We start from the raw sequence: 20,755 nt of genomic DNA on the forward strand, positions 1-20,755 counted from the left end.
CCCGAGCACTCGGTGCCCCGACGACCCAGAAGGGCCCCCGAGGGGCCCGCCGATGAGGTGTCAGCCAGTCAGAGGTCCGAGGCCGCATTTAATGGGCGTGCGCGACCTGACAATCCCAACTGCTCCCGCCGCAGTGTCAGTCCCTGCCATGCTTTGGCAGAGAGGCGTGGGGTCATTAATTGCACGGGTCCCGTCTCGTATCATCCGGTATGTCTCGGGATAACATCGCTAGGATCAAGGCGTTCCGCCTGCTGCCCTGCCGTGGCAGATGAACAAGACAGGGCGGGCACGCCGGGTGCCTCTGTGGCTGCCCGGTGGGCCCTCCCAACAGCGCCCGTCGCCAGGGCGCCCACAGTGACAAGTGACCGGGCGAGCGCCGCGTTTTTTTCACCGCCCCAGTCACTTCGCCCAGAGGAAATGATAACGCCTTTCTCAATCGTGGCGTCTTGGAACTTATGCCCCTTCCTTCCCGTTCGGGGTATGTCGTGGCCGGCGAGTGCATAAAAGGATCGGCATACAGAGAGAGAAAAGAGAGGCCCAGGCAGTCAACCGAGACACCCAGACGAAAAAAAGAGGAGCCCCACGACGAACCAAGCAAGCAAACAGAGACATTGTGAACAGGCTTGAGCATAGCTCCAGCCGAAAAACAAGGAGCCTTAAGCTCTTAGATAGATCATCTTTCTTGTAACCAGAGACATCCTTGAGGGATCCCCCTCAAGATAAGTTATTGCATCCATACAGGAGTAGGGTATTACGCCCCCGTGCGGCCCGAACCTGTCTAAACTCCAGTGCATTTACTTCCCTTTGCACTAGGTCGATCATCCCCCACCACCGGCCGTTGCATTTACTTCCACTTCCATTTATTTCTCCGACGAACTTATTCAGGATCATCCCCCCGGCCGAATCTCTAAAAAGGGGTCTCTCGGGATCCCTGCGACATGAGTTAATCCTCCGACAGTCTGAGACATGATTAATTCTACAAAACAGAAGAAGATCCCCTACCTGATGCGCCAGTTGCCGAAGATTAGTTCCTGATACTATGTCTATAAATTAACTAGGTACCTTCGAAGGGATTAATCATGAAACGAGATAAAATAATATATACAGGTTCGGGCCTTCGATTGGAGTAATATCCTACATCCTATGAGGGTGTTGCTGCCTTGTATTGATGATCTCAAGTACAAGCAAGGTGGTTAAGATTATTACAAGAAGTTGATTGGATATAATCTGTCATAGGGCTAAAGTCGTCGAGTAACTCCTCTGTTGTTTCCTTTCGTGTTGCTTGTAGTTTCTTGTTCTCCCCCTAGTCTTTCCGTCTTATATAGGGGTGAGGTATCGACTTCTATCTAGCTGTAGTTGATATGGAGTTATCTTCCTTGATGTCAAAGTAGATATATCTGTTTTGAATACAGATCGTATTGGTTTGGGTAACCAATCTAAACCTTCTCGGTATGTACTTCCTTGATTCCAGGTGTATCAGGTACCGGTGATTCGGTTCTGTGATATCTAGAGTTATCGAATATACATCGTATATACCTTGTCTATATATGATGTACTCCTTATGCGTATATAAACAATAGTTAGATATTCGACAATTTGTGTACTGCAAATGAACATATCTTCGTCCCCGCCGAGACATGGTTACTAGACTTGTTTGGTTGGTGCTCAAATCAGTCCTATAAACAAATCGGTTAGACAATATTGGGGAAGATTTTGGTTGTCCAGTTTACCCGATGAAAAAAAGCAAAATAGTGAAATGTGGCCAACTAGGCATTTGTTTTGCTACAATTTTGGTAGCTTAAGGAACCGAGACTCATTTGGTGGGAGATGTGGTGTATACCCCATCTCCTAAGTTTCTAGGTACCTTCAACTCGAATTTGATTGCATATTTGTTCTTAATGAAAAACTACTTAGTTCCTCTTATGGTTAATCCCGTTTTACAATTTTGGTAGATAAAGAAAATGAAATATGGCTAGCTAGTCATTGGTTTGCTACAATTCTGGTACTATAAAAAAAATATTTGGGCTAAGTTTGGTTTGGCAAGGTACGTAACATTTTTTTTACGAACACAAGCATTTGGCAATATATCTACTTATGCCAAACAAACCCACAAAATGTAAAAATGCTTTCTCGCATACATTGTGAGGCACTCGGTGTATAAATGAGGCTCGCCTGGGTTGCCTACTGAGCTTAGAGGTGAGTTCAATTTTGGCTCAAACAAAGCTTAAGTGGGCTCAAGCATGGCTAATTACACTTGTTAATAGAGAAACTACACGGAGGCAAAGAAGAAGAAGAACGTCATGTACATCACTCAAAGGATGGAGAAGTCAAAGCACGTCAAGGATTTTATGCGGCGGTCAAGCTGATGATGAAGACGACAAGTCCACTATGATTCGAGAAGGCCTCACGAGGCCACCATCCTCACGTTATACGTTATGGGGGAAGGCTCCAAGGCGACGCTGGCACGACAGCATAAGGCTCACGAATCACGTTATGGGAAAATTTTACAAACGTGGGAAAATTTTACAAATCTGGCGAGATATTTTTGGACGGTATGAAAGAGCTCTTCTGATCTAAATTTTATAGAAAAAATAATTATATGGTAAAAATAATTCTCTAGAATTTTAGGTAGAAAGTGAATAAAGGAAACTGATTTTTTTTAGCTCTTAATATCTCATTTATTTTAAGAAATTACTCATACGAAATTAATTTGAAAGCTGAAAATTGTAAACCGCTGTTTAGCAAACTCTCACTTACTAACCTCTGTTTCAGAATAATTGATAACTTCAATTTTTATTGTACAAGCTTTGACTAACCATATCTGTTTAAATATTTAGCTAAGTAAAATGAGAAAAGTATCACTAGATTTGTTTTGTTATTAAATGTACTTTAAGCATGCCATATACTCTAACTATTTGATTAAATATTTATAGATTAGATGAACAGTCAAACATTAAATAGTAAAATCAAAGTTGTCAGTTATGATAAAACGGAGGTTAGTATTTTTACTCTAAAAGCTGGTTAAGAGCTCTGTTAAAGAGGACCCAACTCATCTAGTAAAAATCAATGAGCTTGATGAGCTCGGCTGGGCTTCTAGAGTGGAGAGAGCCTGGATTCGAGCAGCCTGTCCAACCGAGCTCCCAGCCATTTGCCCCTGGACTTATTGGTATTTACCTCGTTTTGCCATCGGCCAACACCAATGGAATCGCGCACCACCAGCACAGCCGCGGCCGGCGTTTCCCTTCCCTTCTATCTCGAACGAGCGGCTCCTGGAGAGAAGCCCTAGCGCCGCCGCCGGTCTCCGCCGCCCGGAGTCCTCGTATCCAGTGCTGCACCGCTGCGCGCCCGGAGATCACTCACCGCCGAGCATCCGGAGCCTCTCGTCTTCATCTTCCTTTCCCTTTCCCTCTCGGCCGCGAGGCGAGGCCACCAGTCGACGCGCCTCTTGCCTGATTCCTCCCGGCGGCCCGTTTCTCTCGAAGCCTCACGCTAACCTCGAACCCTCCGCGTCCTTCTTCGGAAGCGAAGCACGCCGCCTTTTCTGGACTGGCGCGGAGTGGAGATCCATCCGGACCTTGATTTTTCTCTTCTTGGTAAGGAAGCCCTAGCTTACTTTGTTGCTCTGGAGGAGTGTGAAATCATTATAACCTTACATGTTGAGATGGATGCTCCGATCTGTCCGGTTTGTTCCAGATTTGTTTGCTGTGTGCTGGGGGTACAATTTTGGGGGTTGAATTAAACGTTTGGGCAAATGGTTGCTGAAACGTGCCTCATGATAAGTCAATCCTCGATCTCAGCAAATGTATCTGTTGAAGCTGAAATCTTAAAATCCAATAGCTTGCCCTTGTAGACCAAGTCATTTTCAATTTTTCATATTAGTCGTATGGTGATTTAGATGAAAATATGAGTGTACATTTGTGTTCATAAAATCGAATCCACAGAGTCGAACTGTTCGACGGTTTATTGTGCCCTTCAATAGGTTCCCAAGATAGCAATTTTCAAATTTGAATTCTGCGAAAGATATATTCACTACTTTCGTCACTTGTGCTGTTGATAATTGATATGTAAGCTTGAACGTCTGTGTTGTGAGAGTGAGGAGGGGGCAGTGGATGTTGGAGTGTTAGTGATTTGAACTGTTTGCTGTTTAGTGTCTACCAATTGTATTTTGGGAGTGTTGGCGATTCTGACTATTTGCTATTTCTTAACTAAAGAAAGTTGCATCCCTCTTTGTAACAATAATCTGCAATAGCAGATATAAATTGTTACGTAGTAGTGCTAGTGTTGATGTCACGTAGAAGTTTATAGACAAATGATAAATTATGTACAAGATTCCTTGTTCTGTTTAGTACTTACTCATTTCCTTTTACATACATTGGTCCAGCTTTCTCCATGGTTCTTGGCAGCAAGATTTTCCGCCAGAAAACCTTGTACGAGGTTCTATCGGTAAGTGAAGATGCGTCTTATGATGAAATCCGTGCAGCATACAAGTCTGCTGCTCTAAATACACATCCGGACAAAGCACACACAACTCTTGAGTCATCTGTGCCTTCCAATGAGCAACAGGAATTTCTGAGCGTCCAGAAAGCATGGGAAATCCTACGCAGTTCTAAATCTAGAGCCGACTATGATAAGCAGCTGCAATCATCCAGACAGAACATTGAGATCATTGCATCCGAAATCGAAGTTGGGGATATGATCATCGAGAGCACTGCTGATTCTATGGAGCTGTTGTACCCATGCAGGTGTGGCGATTATTTTTCAATCACTTCATGTGAACTGGGTGATATGGGAATTTTGGTCACTGATGATGGAGAAGTAGATCCGCAGGCGTCCAATCCTGCATCGGCTTCTGTTGTTCTGGGCTGTGGCTCATGTTCTCTAAAAACACGATTGGTTATAGATAAAACTTCATGATATATTTCTACCTCCAGTTGTATGTTGTTCATCAATGATCAGTTTAAACAAATGACCACATATTTTTCAAGAATATAGCAGCAATTGTCTTGAAAATACTGCACTGAAAGCTTGCTTGTTCTTTCTTTTGCGAGGATGTATTGTAAGACCCTGATGATTGCATTGTGACAAGTGATGTTTTGAGCGTTGTAATCAGCTGCTGACCACCTCTGTCAATTCCAACCGCTGGGAATTGAATACATTTACGAGGTGGTTTTTTGGGCCAAAATCTAAAATTAGACAATATACGCGATCGTATTTACCGAAATAGACAACATGTTAGCGTATTTACAATTTTAGCATCTGTATTCGGCACACCGTGTGTCGAATATGGCACTGTAGCTCATATTCGGCACACGATGTGCCGAAAATGACACTGTAGCACAATTTTCGGTACACCGTGTGCCGAAAATGGACTGTAGCACAGTATTTCGGCACACGGTATGCCGAAAATGGACTGTAGCACCATAGTTCGGCACACCGAAATACGGCGCTACAGTCCATTTTCGGCACACCACACTCCGAAAATGAACAGTACCGCGCGTGAACAGTAACAGCAGTGCGTTTGAATTTCGCTTTTCCTCTTTTCCAAAACGGTGGTCTTCTGTTACTCCAAAAATGTTAAAACTTTTTTTACATATTCCATAATCCATGTGCAACCTATTTTAGTTGGATTCACCGAAAAATCCTTTGTATATTTAAAACTAAAATTCTTCAAAAAAGACTACTTTTATAACTTGTAATAATTTTTAGTGTCTCAAATAAATTCCCAAAAATTTAGAAAAATTCACTAATATTCTTATTATGTGATGGACTAATTTCCAAAATTATTTTTAGCCCTATTTTATATGATGAAAAAGTGAGTTCTTTTGTAATGCTTCATTTATATGTATTTTTATCATTTCATGTAAATGAAGCATTACAAAGTAACTCATTTTTTCATCATATAAACTAGAGCTGAAAATAATTTTAGAAATTAGTTCATCACATAATAAGAATATTAGTGAATTTTTCTAGATTTTTGGGAGTTTATTTGAGACACTAAAAATTATTACAAGTTATAAAAGTAGTCTTTTTTGAATAATTTTAGTTTTAAATATACAAAGGATTTTTTGGTGAATCCAATTAAAATGGGTTGCACATGGATTATGGAATATGTAAAAAAAGTTTTAACATTTTTGGAGTAACAGAAGACCACTGTTTTGAAAAAGAGGAAAAACGAAATTCAAACGCACTGCTGTTACTGTTCACACGCGGTACTGTTCATTTTCGGAGTGTGGTGCGCCGAAAATGGACTGTAGCACCGTATTTCGGCACACCGTATGCCGAAATACTGTGCTACAGTCCATATTCGGCACACCGTGTGCTGAAATACTGTGCTACAGTCCATTTTCGGCACATGGTGTGCCGAAAATTGTGCTACAGTGTCATTTTCGGCACACCGTGTGCCGAATATGAGCTACAGTGCCATATTCGACACACGGTGTGCCGAATACGGATGCTAAAATTATAAATACGCTAACATGTTGTCTATTTCGGTAAATACGGTCACGTATATTATCTAATTTTGGATTTTTGCCGGTTTTTTGGTACTACACTTCTGTTGGTTAATGTTGTTTATTGATAGATTAAATGCTCGCACGGTCACTCTTTCACCTATCCAGCAGCTAAAATGAAGGCTCACTGTTCTTAATTACTAGTAGTTCCTTGACAAGATGTCCAAGTTAGTTGCGGCCGTTGCTGTATTCAATAAAGTTGATAGTTCAGCAGGCTCTGGATCTCCTCATATAAGCATATTGTGAATTTGCGTCCGTATCTGTACTGCTAAGCAAGGACAGCATCCCAAGTAGAAGCAGAACGGCTGGGTATCTCAATGATAATGGATGATCTATCAGCATTTGATGTTTGTAAACTAATGCCTGCCGTTACTGGCGAGTCATTTGTACACGACAATGAGGTCACATCGACCATTCGTTCTACTTCTACTTCAACCACCCCCCCCCCCCACCCCTTTTTTTTTGCGGTTTTCATATGCATTTACATGTTCTCTGTCAAGAGCTGCTTGCCATCCACGGCAAAGAAGCTGTACAAGATTCCTGAAAAACAATTGCAAAATACAAATTGCTCGTCTTGTTTATCCTTTTCCTTGAGCGCAATCATTTGAGAATTCTCTGTCCAGCATCCAGCATTTCATTTCCAGAACCGGATCTCACCTTCGTATCGCTTAGGTTTTGTTTCAGATTGTAAAAGCTGGATTATGATAAAAATACAAAAATTGAAACAAACAGCTAGATTGTGATCATAATCCAAAAACTGAAATAAACAGTTGATTGTAAAAACTGAATTGTTACAATCCACCACTCAGATTATAACAATCCAGCAATCCGTCTTTCACCAGATTATAACAATCCACAATCCAACTTTTACAATCCAGATTTTACAATCCAGCTTCTTATAATCCGCAATCTGTAAACTGCTTTTCACACTCTACAACTGAAACAAACATGACACATAGACAAAAGAAATCTTTGCGCATCCTGATCTTTAATTCCCCATGCCCCTGAAAGCTAGATCAAACCAATATCAGAAATGCCACCCTGAAATATCTCTCTCTCTCTCTCTCTCTCGAGTCGAGAGAGAGAGAGAGAAGCTTGCACAGGTTATCTACACTCAGTGGTTGATGAATCATGACCTCATCATCTTTGAGAACCTACTCGCTCGGTCTGTGGGTGAGAGGTTGGCTTAGCGTTTGCTTTAAGAGAGGCTTGAAATCAACGGCCACCACGACGAGGGAACGCATCCCGCCGCGCGGCGAGCACGGCATCTTCAAACTGTTGTGCATTGACGAGCACGCTGCACGGTTAGTCCTCGCATGGATTCAGTGCGTGCTGGCCGGTTGAGTGTAGTCAAGACGGCGAATTCATCCGAGCCGCGACGTTTCACCGGAAAAGCGTATCGGTTTGGTACCTCGGGATCAAGAACCGTGCGGATTACAGAACAAGTGTCGTAACTGTAACTCCTGCTCTTGTTGAAGCACTATCAGTGATTAATGATGATGTTTTACCCGGCCTGCAGTAGCTTCTCAAATTGCGCTGGTGCAAGCGTTACCTCCGTTCTCAAATACAGTCAAACTTTAAATACATTAACCATTAAAATATATAAAACTATTAAAATTCAACACATAAAAATTATAAAAAATATTTTGATATCATCTACTCTCTCTGATTGCAAATATAGGTTATTTTAGTCTCATCAACTATTCTCTAAATATAAGTCATTCTCGAACTTCTATGCACTTTTTTCTTTTTTTCCCCTTCTTACCCTTGTTTAATAAATACTACCACTTTCATAAATGAATGCGTTATCTTTTCCAATACAGAATAAATAAAGGACAACAAGATCATTTGATCTACTTTCTTAATCTCTGTGCATAAATCTAAAACGATCTACATTTGCAATCGGAGGGAGTAATTTTTATCAACTTTTACCGAGAAATAGTTATAAAAGTAATAGTTAAACGTATTTATTAGAGATTATATCGATATCCTAAATGATAAGTAAAAGAGAAAAAAAGTTAGCACTTAGCCTTCAAGCCAAAGGATTGTAAATTCCACAAACTTCGATACGCTCACTAGCCTCTCTTTAAGTTGCAGGGCACTTATCATGCACGTCCACATCCCTCCTCTACAAACCCATTCTCCAATCTCCACACGCCAAGCTCCGCATTTATATCCACCACTCCTCATCGGATCACGAGCACCCTCGATCGTATGAACGCCGCACGAGACTAGCAACTGGATCGATCGGTGGCTGCATAAATCATCCCTTGCGCTCGACCAATCAAGGAGCAATGCCTTGCTTGGCGCAAGAGTACCACGACAAGCTACCCGCCGCCAATCACTACTGCAAGTCCCTGTCCTCCCTCATCCGGGAGACCTACGCGCACTGCCATGTACCCTGCGTCAGGATCCCCGCCGGCGCCGGGTGGAGCTCCGGCCAGGACAGCGACGACGACAGCGCCCTCGACGACGCGCTCGACACCAAGCAGGTAACGGTTGCAGCAGCGCATGGCGTCCGAGTTCTTGATCCGTTCGGGGAAGTACGTAAGCGTGTGGCACGTGCTGTGTTGATGCTGCTGCAGGTGATCCTCAACGAGATGAGGAACCGGCAGATGAAGAGGCGGTCCAGGTGCAGCGTCGACTCGCCGACGCTGTCGAGCGCCTTCGCCTGGTCGTATACCCCGCTCGACCCGAGAACCGTTCTTGAGAAGGTGTCAAGTCCCAAGAAGTGCTCCGTGGTGGCCGAGGAGGAGAAGGAGCAGGATGAGGCAGCCGGTGACGGCGGCGACTGCGACGCGGACGACGAGAGCGAGGCGTTCTTCTCGGTGAAGAGCTTCTTCACGCGCAGCACGAGCCGGGCGGCGACCGTGGCGTCGTCGGCGGGCGTGGACCCGCTGCCACCGCTGCTGCGATCGCCGGAGACGTGGGAGGGATTCCGGGACTGCCAGGGGTGGCCGTTCGGGCTGTGCCGCCGGCCCGCCGTCCTCCCGCTGCCGCCGCTGCCCAGCACGCCGGTCGACTCGTGGAAATGGCGCAAGAGCGTCAGCAGCCTCGCCGCGAGCCCAGCTCCTGCTTACAGCTACAAAACTACTACTAACACTTGTTAACAACGCTGTCCGTGTTAGCAACGCTGCTGATATGTGACGACGTTTACAAGTTTTCAGGTCTGAAAATACATCTTCTATTCTCGTTGTTTCCTCTGTGGATGGATTTCTAGGTGTCCGTATTCTGAATAATCAACTCACATGTACTTTCAGACCTTAAAAATTTAGGTCGTTTGAAATGTTCTTTTTTTTGTCGAGAACGTATTTGGAATGTTGGAATTTCTTGGAATCCTGCTTGAAATGTTTGAAATGCTTCAATCGAAATTCATGTAAAATTGCAGCGTCCCAAAAAGAAGGCCTGAGAATGTTTGTTGGCTTATTATTTTTTCTGAAAATGGCTTTCTGTGGAAGCAGTTCTTTGCTCCGTTTGGATGGGTAAAGACAACTTTGCGCTACGACATTTTTTTCAAAGCAGAATAAAGTGCAGAGGAGGAGCGCACGGTTGGTTAACTTTACTCGACGACGTGCCAACTGATATGACCAAAAGGAAAAGAAAATGCTACTACTCAAGCAGTGGGCAGCATCATCTGCAGAATCGCTTGTCGGGGCCGGGCACTCCACTGCACTACTACTACAGTCTACAGCTCTGATTCTGAATTCTTCTGATAGGGGCCAGCTCTGTGCAAATTGAGAGGCCAAGATTCAGAAACGCAGAGAATTTATGATGGGAAGCCAACTGCCTCATCTATCAGCCCGAAATAGTGAGCAGATTGGTCAGGGCCTCAGCTTTGATTTGGTGTTCAGTCAGGGAGAGATTTGGTGTGGTGCAGCACTGCAGCTCAGTCATCAGTGCCTGATCTCGTTTGCCTTCGAAACGCTAGACTGAGTTTTGGAACCATACGTGGCAATGGAAAATACAGCGCCGACATTGCCGATGTCTTGAGTGCACAAGTTTAGACCACACACTGATGACTGAATTGAAGACTCAGGTGGTAGCACGCCATGGTGCCGGTGCACATGGATACATGATATTCATATGCTAAGCTTTACTAAGGATGAACTGGTCTTTGGAGGCTCTAAATAAAGCGCTTCCCGGCTAGCTCAATGATGAGCTTTGCTTGCAAAAGCTCATACAAATCAGAACATAATCTGGGCTTCAGAACAAAATGTAACACCCCGGCCATCATGGCCCCCGAGGCGCTACTACAACCACTAACACACCTTAAACAAAACACAAATAAAAAAGCGACAAGAGATACAAGACAAATATGACACCACGATTAAATAAAAGATGTTCACTATGAATTAACAAATAATCGGCAAGTACTACTTATTTAAATCTCACGCAAACAAAGATAAATTGTTTTATAAAGAAAGTAACAAATTTAGCCATAAGCAACTAAACTCATGTTCTTATTTATTCAAAGATAGATGGGAGATATATATCTAGAAGTGACGTTGGTGTTGGAAAAGTGCAATCTAATTCCATAGCCTATCATGCACGTCTCTCTTTTATCAATGCCACACCTGAAAGTGATAAAAGTGGGGTGAGATATAAAATCTCAGCAAGCAACGGTTATGAAATCGTCATATCTCACATTAAAGTTTATTATGAGATTTAGAATAAACCAAGCAACTCGATGCCAAATAAATAACGCCTTAGACTCTATTATCACTAACTCCAAAAATATTGCAATAATGCAAGAATGCACTTGTTCATGCCATGAACACCAAGAGTTTTTATGGATAGCATCTAAGCTCTTTTGCAAACTTCATTACACCGGTACGAGATTGTGGCTAATTGTGACAACCTGGTATTTTCTCCATATGCATGCATATGCAATGACATGGATGCAACATGATGCACCATTAATCATAGATCACATCATAAGACACGACACACCATTAAACTCATCGAGTTAATAACATATCACATCATGACAACGACGACTCTGCATAGTAATGGTTGAAAGACCGCATCCCATGGTTCACAAGTACGCACAATCAAGTTGATGTTGCCGGTTGTAATATCACATATTTTAGTGTATAACAATGTAAGACATAAAAGCTCTATAACATAAGCCACATCCCTACGTTACTTACCTTTTACCGATGAACTTTGATGACAAAGCTTAAGGACGGTTGGGAATAGAACTTCCTGTTAAAAAAAAAAACCAAAACCTTTCAATACAATGGGAATCTTGTAGCAAAAGAATAACAAGGGTCGCTACGCTCAAACGCATTATTTCATGCCATACAAGTTGAATGGCTTGCTATCCTCGTGAAATAAAAAATATAAAACTTGCACGCAAAATGTATAATCATAGGTGACAAGTTATATACATAACCATACTTAATATACCATATTTTCTAGCTAGAAAGTATTGTGAATATTAAACTAATTCATATTACAAAACAGTCATGACACTAATACATCCATACAGTCCAATCATCTTGTTATTTTCATACTATTTTTATACAGCCGGAAATACGATAGATAAGCACACTAAAATTATCTATGGAAAATTTCCTATAATTTTTGTATTCACCATAAAATTTAATTCTAGAGTTTACTATGGCTAAACTGAGACACAAATTAATCGCGCAGTTTTCCTGCTAGTCTGCAAACAGCCTGACTTCAAAAATTCAAAGCTCCCGATCTATTAATCGAAAATCAGTGCTAAAATACTCTATGGTAAGATGATGAAATTATCTACAACTTTTTAGTACATCGCTTGATCAGATTCTGCCTAAAGGGCTCCAAAAGCTCACTAGATCCAAACTGCGCAAGTTCTGGAACAATTCTGCAGCCTAACGCTCACGGCAACAACACACCCTGCGGGATTTAGCCCTAATTTCGAGTAATAAACCAATTCTACACGCCAAAACCACAAGCAATCAGATTGGGTGAGTACATATCATAGAGGATCAGATCACGTTCGTTTTTTCTCTGCCCTTCCCATTCTACTTCCCTCGTTCATCTCTTATCCTTGCTGTGATCAACCTATAGTGCATCAATACGTTTAACCACCGAAAACCGTCCACAAGTGGTAAGCACGATAACCGTATAGTAATTTGGTTGAATTCGGTGAAAACCAGACGGATTTTATCAATTTTTTATTTTTTAATTTTAAATTTGAGTTTGATAAAAAAAAATCCGATCAACTTATAAATACAGTACGAACCGAATCGACCGATAACAAGGTAACAAGTCATTGAGGTACCAATAATTTTTCGAACCCTGACCAACCCTGCGTGCACCTCCCTTTACTGTAGCAGCAAGGACGAGAGCCACCGATGGCCACAGCAACAGCAAAGATTCCCTTGCCTAATCTATTTTTTTGGTGCTGGTATGTGAGGAGGTCGCGTATGACCTGATAATTGGTTATATTTCCAGTATTCTGTGTTACCAGCATTCTATCCACTTGTTTTGTATCAGGATTTGAGAAAGGTCTATACGGGATGATGTATTCAGCTTGTGTTTGAATTATTTTCCGCATACAAGAGCAGGGGAGCAATGATGGGACACCTTGTGACAAGGGTAATACCACATGAGCACTCCATGACTTATAACTTTTACCATTTGCACTGCTCCTAACAAGCGTAGTACCACATGGCCTTGTTTGAATTTTGAATTAATGAGAGAGAATCAGGACGTGTGTGTTAGACACTCATGTCTTTTAATAGTTACTCCACAACTCTCTTTTTAAGTGTAATATACAATATCTATTATAGTTTTGAAGTTTGAATTTTTGGACACTTGTGAGATCTTTCATACAGAATCTTGTATTTGAAAATGTTCTAGCATGTATAGTGATGGTCCAGGTTTTATTGCTTTAAAATGTACTAACGATATGCGCGGATATAATTCCTGGATGTAAGGGTTTTTTATTCTCAACTATGTATTATACATGTGCTCTTTCTTTGTGTTTAATTGTCAAAATATATGTGAGTATTTTTTTTACTCACATGTGATTGTCAAAATACATGTGTTTAATACATTCAGATATGTCATATTGGCTATACAAATCCTATATATACTATACATTGTAATACTCATTCAAGTATACCTTATATTTATTTTCTTGCATTTTAATGCTTCCCAAGGTAACCGAATACATGTGATCCACATATCTTGTTTTATATCTATTTGTCTAGATTTAATTGGACTCATTTAGACCTTCATTGCTTCTTAAAAAGCCACGATGGCTAGTGTGACTGTGTGAGTGCTCTGAGTGATATGTAAATCTACGTACTTATAAAAATTTATCCTAGTAAAAATAATGAATATCTTCAAAACACAATCTTAAAACTACCACAGTAAGTATGGCTTGCACAGAATATGCATTCGTATCCGAATCCGTGCAATATCCGCTCGGACCCCGAATCCCCAAAAAATGGATGTGATAGCCGTCCGAATCCGACTCCTGAGTCGGCTCCTGACTCCTCTCCCGATCGCATCGCGAGCACTCACGTTTCGCCTCGATCGCCTCGTCTTCCGACTCCAGCAGCCGCCGCCGCCGCTCACGACGCCGGTGGGGTGGAACTAGCAGGTGGGTGGCCTCCGGTGCTTCTGCCGTACGCTGGTATTCGCAGGCGAGCCGCCTTCTCTCTCCTCTTACTCATCACCTCCGCTTGCTGCTCGGCTTACTCGAGGTGATGTTTTACGAGATCTAGATTTGTCATGTTTTGGTACGATTTTTTCGTGGTGGGGGTGCGGAGAGACTGCTGGAATCGTTGCCGTTTCGAGTATTTTTGCCGGTCAGTTTATTATAGAACACATTTGTTTTTTCTCGAGAACGCAGTACATAACACGTTGTAGGAAGCCCTCGCTGTTTTTTAAGGCGTAAATTAAGCTCTTATCTCTTAAAACTGCTGCGAATTTTGAGCTTTTTATTTGTTTCCTTAGTGCGTTTTTGTGCTGCGGTTCAATGTATTTGATAATTCGTTCGAATGGGTTTGTTGTTCTTTGCGGTAATTGAGATGATTGAATTGTGGCTGGCATCCCCTCAAAAGAAAAGAAGAAGAAAGAGAATTGCGGCTGGCGTCCACTGGGAGCGTATTCTCTGTTGTTTTTGTTTTGGCTGTCTATTTTGAATTTCCTGCTCGTGGCCACCAATTTTCACATGCATTATTTTGATATTTGCAGGCTAGACATCCTTTGACCGACTTGTGGACGCCTCGTAGAATTATCATACGAGGCTACCGAATTGAAGATGTCTGAGTTCCTTGACCTTGAGGCACAAGATGGGATAAGGATGCCCTGGAATGTTATTCCGGGCACAAAGCAGGACGCTGTGAACTGTGATATCCCAGTTTCTGCCATCTATACACCTTTGAAGTCAATTCCTGATATCCCAGTTCTCCCATATTCCCCACTTTGCTGTCGCATTTGCCGTTCCATCCTCAACCCTTTCGCCATTGTTGACTATGTCGCTAAGATCTGGGTCTGTCCATTCTGCTTTCAACGCAATCAATTCCCTCAACACTACTCCTCAATCTCAGAAAATAACCTCCCTGCAGAACTCTTTCCTCAGTATACCACCGTTGAGTATATATCCTCTGTTGAAACTGGTCCTGCAGTACCACCAGTTTTCATTTTTGTTGTAGATACTTGCATGATTGAAGAAATTGGTTATTTGAAATCTGCACTGGCACAAGCTGTTGAGCTATTGCCAGATAATTCCCTTGTTGGATTCATTACTTTCGGTACATATGTGCAGGTAACAGCTCACCGTTCTCTCGCTAATGCTCCACATAGTTGTTTTATTCAATGGTTAATTGGTTAATTTTAGTAACATATTAATTATTGGTGCATGCAGGTTCATGAATTGGGTTTTGGCTTGTTGCCAAAGTCATATGTGTTCAAGGGGACAAAGGAGGTCACCAAGGAACAAATATTGGAACAAATGTGCTTCTTTGCAGGGAAGAAAATGCCCACTGCTGGGTTGATCGCTGGTACTAGGGATGGTCTTTCATCTGAGAGCATCTCTAGGTTCCTGTTGCCTGCTTCTGAATGCGAGTTGTGTTGAATTCAGTTAAGAACTAATGGCAATAAAATAGGAAATGATATTGTCCATACAATACAACATATTCTCAATGTTCAATGTTGCAAATCCATGATATGGTTTCACTGTATATGTAGGTTATAGAAGAAATGCAAAAGGACCCTTGGCCTGTTCCGGCTGATCAACGTGCATCAAGATGCACCGGAGCTGCCTTAAGTGTTGCGGTCAATCTCCTGGGGGTTTGTGTCCCTGGATCAGGTGCTAGGATTATGGCATTTGTTGGTGGTCCATCTACAGAGGAACCTGGTTCTGTAAGTCCAAATTCTTCAACGCAATGCCATTTTCTTCTAAAGCTATCTTTTGGTTTATCTATCTACATCAGTGTTTGGTTCAAATGTCATATAGAGGGGCAACTGGAAATGTTCCTTCCCTCATACAACCACCATACTACTATAAAAGTTTCACATAGGGTCCCAGAAGTTCTGGGAATTGTATATTTTTTTATAATTTATTGTGTAATTCTAACATTATATTCTGAAAGCGAATGCAATATGTTCTCATGATCTGGAGTTGTCTGGATCTGTTACTGTAAATTTTGAAAACAAGATTTACCATTCTTTTCAATGCTAAATTACCACTAAAAGCCTAAAGTTTTGCGATCAGTTCATTCAGCTGCATAATTTCACTGCTATGTATGCTCGAATGTTGTTTCTTATTATTTGCTTGGGGACTACTTTGGAGCACCCATAATAATATAATATAAATAGTATGGATTTGTTCATTTGCTATTTGCCACGTGATATAACCATAAGTGATTTAAAAGAATATCGAAACCATCCCTTCATTTCTAGTGTTATACCTGTGTTTTATCAGATGATACTATTGTTTATTTTCTTGAAACAATGAACTCATGTTTATCTCACTATTTTTACTGAATTTACTATAATTATCTTCACACCACTAGGTGATTTACTGATATCATGCAACAACAATATGCCCCGGTTTATTCTGTCAGATACTCAAATTGATCTGACTACAAATATTGATTAAGCTTGAGTGTTAGTGTCAACTATGATTTTCATATCACATAGTTATATAGTTCAGAGATGTTTCTGCAATATGATTTCTTGTGCAGTATCACGACCGTGTTGCAAAATTTCCAGATTGTAACCAAATCCTTATCAGAACCAATTCGCTCACACAAAGACCTCGATAAAGACTCAGCTCCACTTTATGATAAAGCTGTTAAGTTCTATGATCAGATAGCAAAGAAGCTTGTGCACCAAGGACATGTGCTGGATTTGTTTGCTTGTGCAGTCGACCAGGTTGGTTGCTCATTTCTTTTTTGAGTATGAAGTCATAATACCTCTTTATGCTCTTTATGGACAACATTCTTTTCTCCCTTGTTTTTGCTTGCTGTTTGTGTACTAACTTGTATGAATTAATTTCATGGACCTATGGATCTTTACTTACATTTGTAGTGTGATTTAAATTTCTATTTCTTTTACTGTGGCTTTTGCTGAAATTCTTTTGGCTCTATGCATCAGAATATATCATCCGTACGCTTACTTTAAAACATGAGCTGGATTCCTAACTGAAATTGGTAACATCACAATGCAAAGTATTTTGATATACCCATGAACAACCTGCCAAATTTGGTCGTGTAAGGAATTTGATTTTGCTTCAGGCATTTCCAATGTTTACATTTAAGACAATACACAGTTTCTCCCTATAGCTCTCCATTATTAGGACATTCAATCATAGTTATTAAATACATTTATGAAAACTTCAAGTACACAAGCCACTGTAAGTACCTCTGTATAGTGTTTTCAGTGTGTAAATCGAGATGTATAGTTACCTTGTTCTGAACTAATAATTTCTTCTTTGTTCGATTTTAAAGGTTGGTGTTGCTGAAATGAAGGTTGCAATTGAGAAGAGTGGAGGAATTGTTGTGCTTGCTGAAAGTTTTGGTCATTCTGTTTTCAAGGACTCACTTCTCCGAATTTTTCAGTCAGCAGATGACAACCTTGGTTTATCATTCAAGTAATTTTTTCTTTGGTCTATCTTGATTTAATTGGAGTGGTTGCACGGCTTCTCTTTAATTATTTATCTAAAAAATAAATGTAAGGACTTGAATTGAGTAACCTTCCTTTTTGAACTTTTTACATGCAAGCTACAGTTCTCAATTCGAACACTACTGCTTTCTTGTATCTTTTTTCAGAATAGTGTGTTGGACACATTTTCCTTACCTTTTTATAATACTTGAGAGTCATATCTAGTCATTTTTATACGCACAAGGAAATACAGTTGTGCATAGTCCCACTAAAGCTTTCAGGGTAGCCCAGCTGATCTGCATGTAAAGGCACCATACAAGTGCTTAAAAGTGGGGTGACTGCTCACTAACCTCTATTGAACACTGCATCTAGTGCATCACTTGCAATTTTACCATTAGGTAGGCTGACTGACTGGCAGGCATGTTTGCAAAGGCACCTTGTTATTCCTTGAATCGATAATTTCATGTAGGTGACTAGTTGACAGTTGTGCAAGAATGTACTCAAACATGTTGGTCTTGGGATAATTCAATCTGAGATTTCTTAATATCTTACATTCATTATTGATGAAAGGTGACATTCTGTCGATATGGCTAAATTGCCTTTGCAGTGGTATTCTTGAGATTAACTGTTCAAAAGAAGTAAAGATTCAAGGCATTATTGGACCTTGTACTTCCTTGGAGAAGGTATAACACTACAACTATACCATAACTACTTTGTTATATGATTTCAGCGTATAAATGACAAGGTTGTGTAATTTTGTGTCGTTTCAAATATTTCTGTCCTGTTATGCAGAAAAGTCCGTTGTCTTCAGATACTGTTGTTGGTCAGGGGAACACTAGCGCTTGGAAGATGTGTGGTCTTGACAGAAAAACATCACTTTGCTTCATATATGATATTTCAAGAAAAGATGGGCCAGACTCAATCCGTCAATCAACAAGCAATCAGTTCTACTTTCAATTCTTAACCTAGTACGAATATTTTTTGTTTCCTTTGGCCTATTCATTTAGAAGCAGCTAACTCTGTTTTAGATGAATTTATCTGACTAACTTGAGGGTGCCACATTCAGCTATCAGCACAATGAGGGTCAGATGAGATTGCGATCAACTACAATTTCCAGAAGATGGGTTTGTGGTTCTGATAGTGTGCAGGCAAGTTTTAATTATTTAATTATGAGTTTCCAATTATTTTATTTTACAAGCTGTAGTTGGTTTAGCTGATATGACCAAGTTTTCTATATTCAAAATACAGGCACAGCCCTGATACGAATTCCTATCCAGTGCGCTTTTTTCTGGTGTTTCCCTGTTTTTCTTTTGAAATGAAATAAGATATTTGCTCATTAGCAATTCTTTTGTGTTATAGGAGCTAATAGCTGGCCTTCATCAAGTCATGGCACGCATGGTGTCATTTAAGATGGAAACTGAGGTACCTGCAGTATATCTGCTCTAGCATCAATGCAAATGTTTTGTTACTTTATTTTTAGCTTTGTACATTGTGATAGCTAAATTTTTATTAGTACTTTATGTTATTATGTAAGATGGGAATAAGAATAGATCATTCTTTTTTTCGAACAAGGAATAGATCATTCTGCATGTTAACTTTGTATAGATTGAATAAATGAAGGATGGATACATTGAGGTCCAATGGGCACCATATATAGAGGTACAGGAGGAAACCCTAGGACTAGGAGATGACTCTAATACTCTTGACTATTATACCCTTAGCACCCCCGCCGGCAACTTGGATCAGCGATGGTAGCAACAAGTCATCCTCAGCCTTAGGCCTCTTCTCGGACTCCGCCAGGGCTTCGGCGTGTCACCATGGCCACATTCCCCAACCTGAAGAACAGAGAAGGGAAATAAATGGGAAGAAAGAAGAAAGGGGCATTTGGGTCGTTTTAAACTATTTATGTCTCCTATTCAACAAAATATCATATTTTAATGGGGGTGGTGTCCATCAGCAAATAACCTCAATTTGGCAATGTCTTCCCCCAAACATAAACAATTTTAGTGTCCAGAACTAAAACCACAAAGTCGCGATGTCCAAGAACAAAATTTGCCTTATTATTTTGGTTCTACTGGGATGCAAAAAAATTCCATTTGCGCATTATTGTTCAAAGATGTTTTTAATTTATTATCTCACATTCCCATCAAAATATCATTATTTTTTATATTTTAGTGGTCGAAGTAGATTGCATCTAGAGTTCATTGTAGATTACATGCTATAGTTTCCATCCAGTGCTTAAACTTGTTTTTTTTAAAGGACGTGCTTAAACTTGTATTTTGTTCAGGCGTTTGCCCAGTTGTTAAAAGCTCCACATGAGGAAGCTAATTCAATAACCAAGGAGCAGTTTCCTGTACCCCGGTTGGTACTCTGCGATCAGTATGGATCTCAGGTATTTCCTGTTCATTCCGAATTTCCTTGATTTTATTTGCAGATGATCCGGATGGACTTGATAGTTCATGGGTTAGTGAAGTATGATAGTTCTAATTTTCACTTGAACATATAAGAGTCCAGGGCATAGAATCGGAGTTTTATTACCTGTTCTGAAAGGAACTAAATATTACTCCCCTCTGAAACTGCAGGCTCGATTTTTACTGGCAAAGCTAAATCCTTCCGTGACATATAACTCGGATAATCCTTCTCCTGGGGGAGACGTCATATTCACTGATGACGTGAGCTTCGAGGTTTTCATGGACCATCTCCAGCGGCTAGCAGTCCAATAGGACGAAATTCATAGATCAGTGCATTGAGCGATTTTGTCATACCAATTATCTCTGCTGTGTACAGTAAGGAGCATCTTTTTGGTTTGTGGTGTACGTCTTGCAAATTCATTATTGCCTGGCATTTAATTGTACACTCTTCGTCCTTAGAGAGAATTTTTTAATCAAAAACTGTTTCTTACTAAGCCCGACTTCAGTAGAGCCTCTAACTGTGCGTATGAATTTGCCCCCTTAAGCAGTCAGCATCGCACTCCAACGGAGCCGGTTTCGCATGCTACAGGGATACAGTTGGACTGCTACAGTTGGACTGCTACAGTGATTACGCAGCTTCAAATTTGCTGCCCTCTCTCCTATCTTGTATCACTGTTCATATAGTATGGTTGTGGATTTGAAAAGAGAAGTAGAGTAATAAAAAGT

General features: G+C 40.9%; 2 protein-coding genes and 1 pseudogene across 3 annotated transcripts; all 3 read left to right on the plus strand.

Annotated features, from left to right (window-relative positions):
* Window positions 1–3,176: 3,176 nt before the first annotated feature.
* LOC133897539 (uncharacterized) lies at window positions 3,177–5,109 on the plus strand. Of its 2 annotated transcripts, none has more exons than XM_062338300.1 (2): window positions 3,177–3,593; window positions 4,374–5,109. In XM_062338300.1, the coding sequence occupies exon 2, from the start codon at window positions 4,390–4,392 to the stop codon at window positions 4,912–4,914; it is 525 nt and encodes a 174-aa protein (XP_062194284.1). In that variant the 5' UTR covers window positions 3,177–3,593; window positions 4,374–4,389; the 3' UTR covers window positions 4,915–5,109. The 2 variants fall into 2 exon arrangements, with proteins under 2 accessions (XP_062194284.1, XP_062194285.1); XM_062338301.1 differs by having other exon boundaries at window positions 4,382–5,109.
* Window positions 5,110–8,651: 3,542 nt separating this feature from the next.
* LOC133897538 (uncharacterized) lies at window positions 8,652–9,845 on the plus strand. The gene is made up of 2 exons (XM_062338299.1): window positions 8,652–9,001; window positions 9,095–9,845. Exons 1-2 carry the CDS (start codon window positions 8,804–8,806, stop codon window positions 9,617–9,619), a joined length of 723 nt encoding a protein of 240 aa, XP_062194283.1. The 5' UTR covers window positions 8,652–8,803; the 3' UTR covers window positions 9,620–9,845.
* Window positions 9,846–13,899: 4,054 nt separating this feature from the next.
* LOC133897831 (protein transport protein SEC23 C-like) lies at window positions 13,900–20,537 on the plus strand (annotated as a pseudogene).
* Window positions 20,538–20,755: the final 218 nt, after the last annotated feature.

The sequence above is a fragment of the Phragmites australis genome, chromosome 17 (assembly GCF_958298935.1).
Source record: "Phragmites australis chromosome 17, lpPhrAust1.1, whole genome shotgun sequence".
In the NCBI taxonomy this organism is placed as follows: Eukaryota; Viridiplantae; Streptophyta; class Magnoliopsida; order Poales; family Poaceae; genus Phragmites; species Phragmites australis.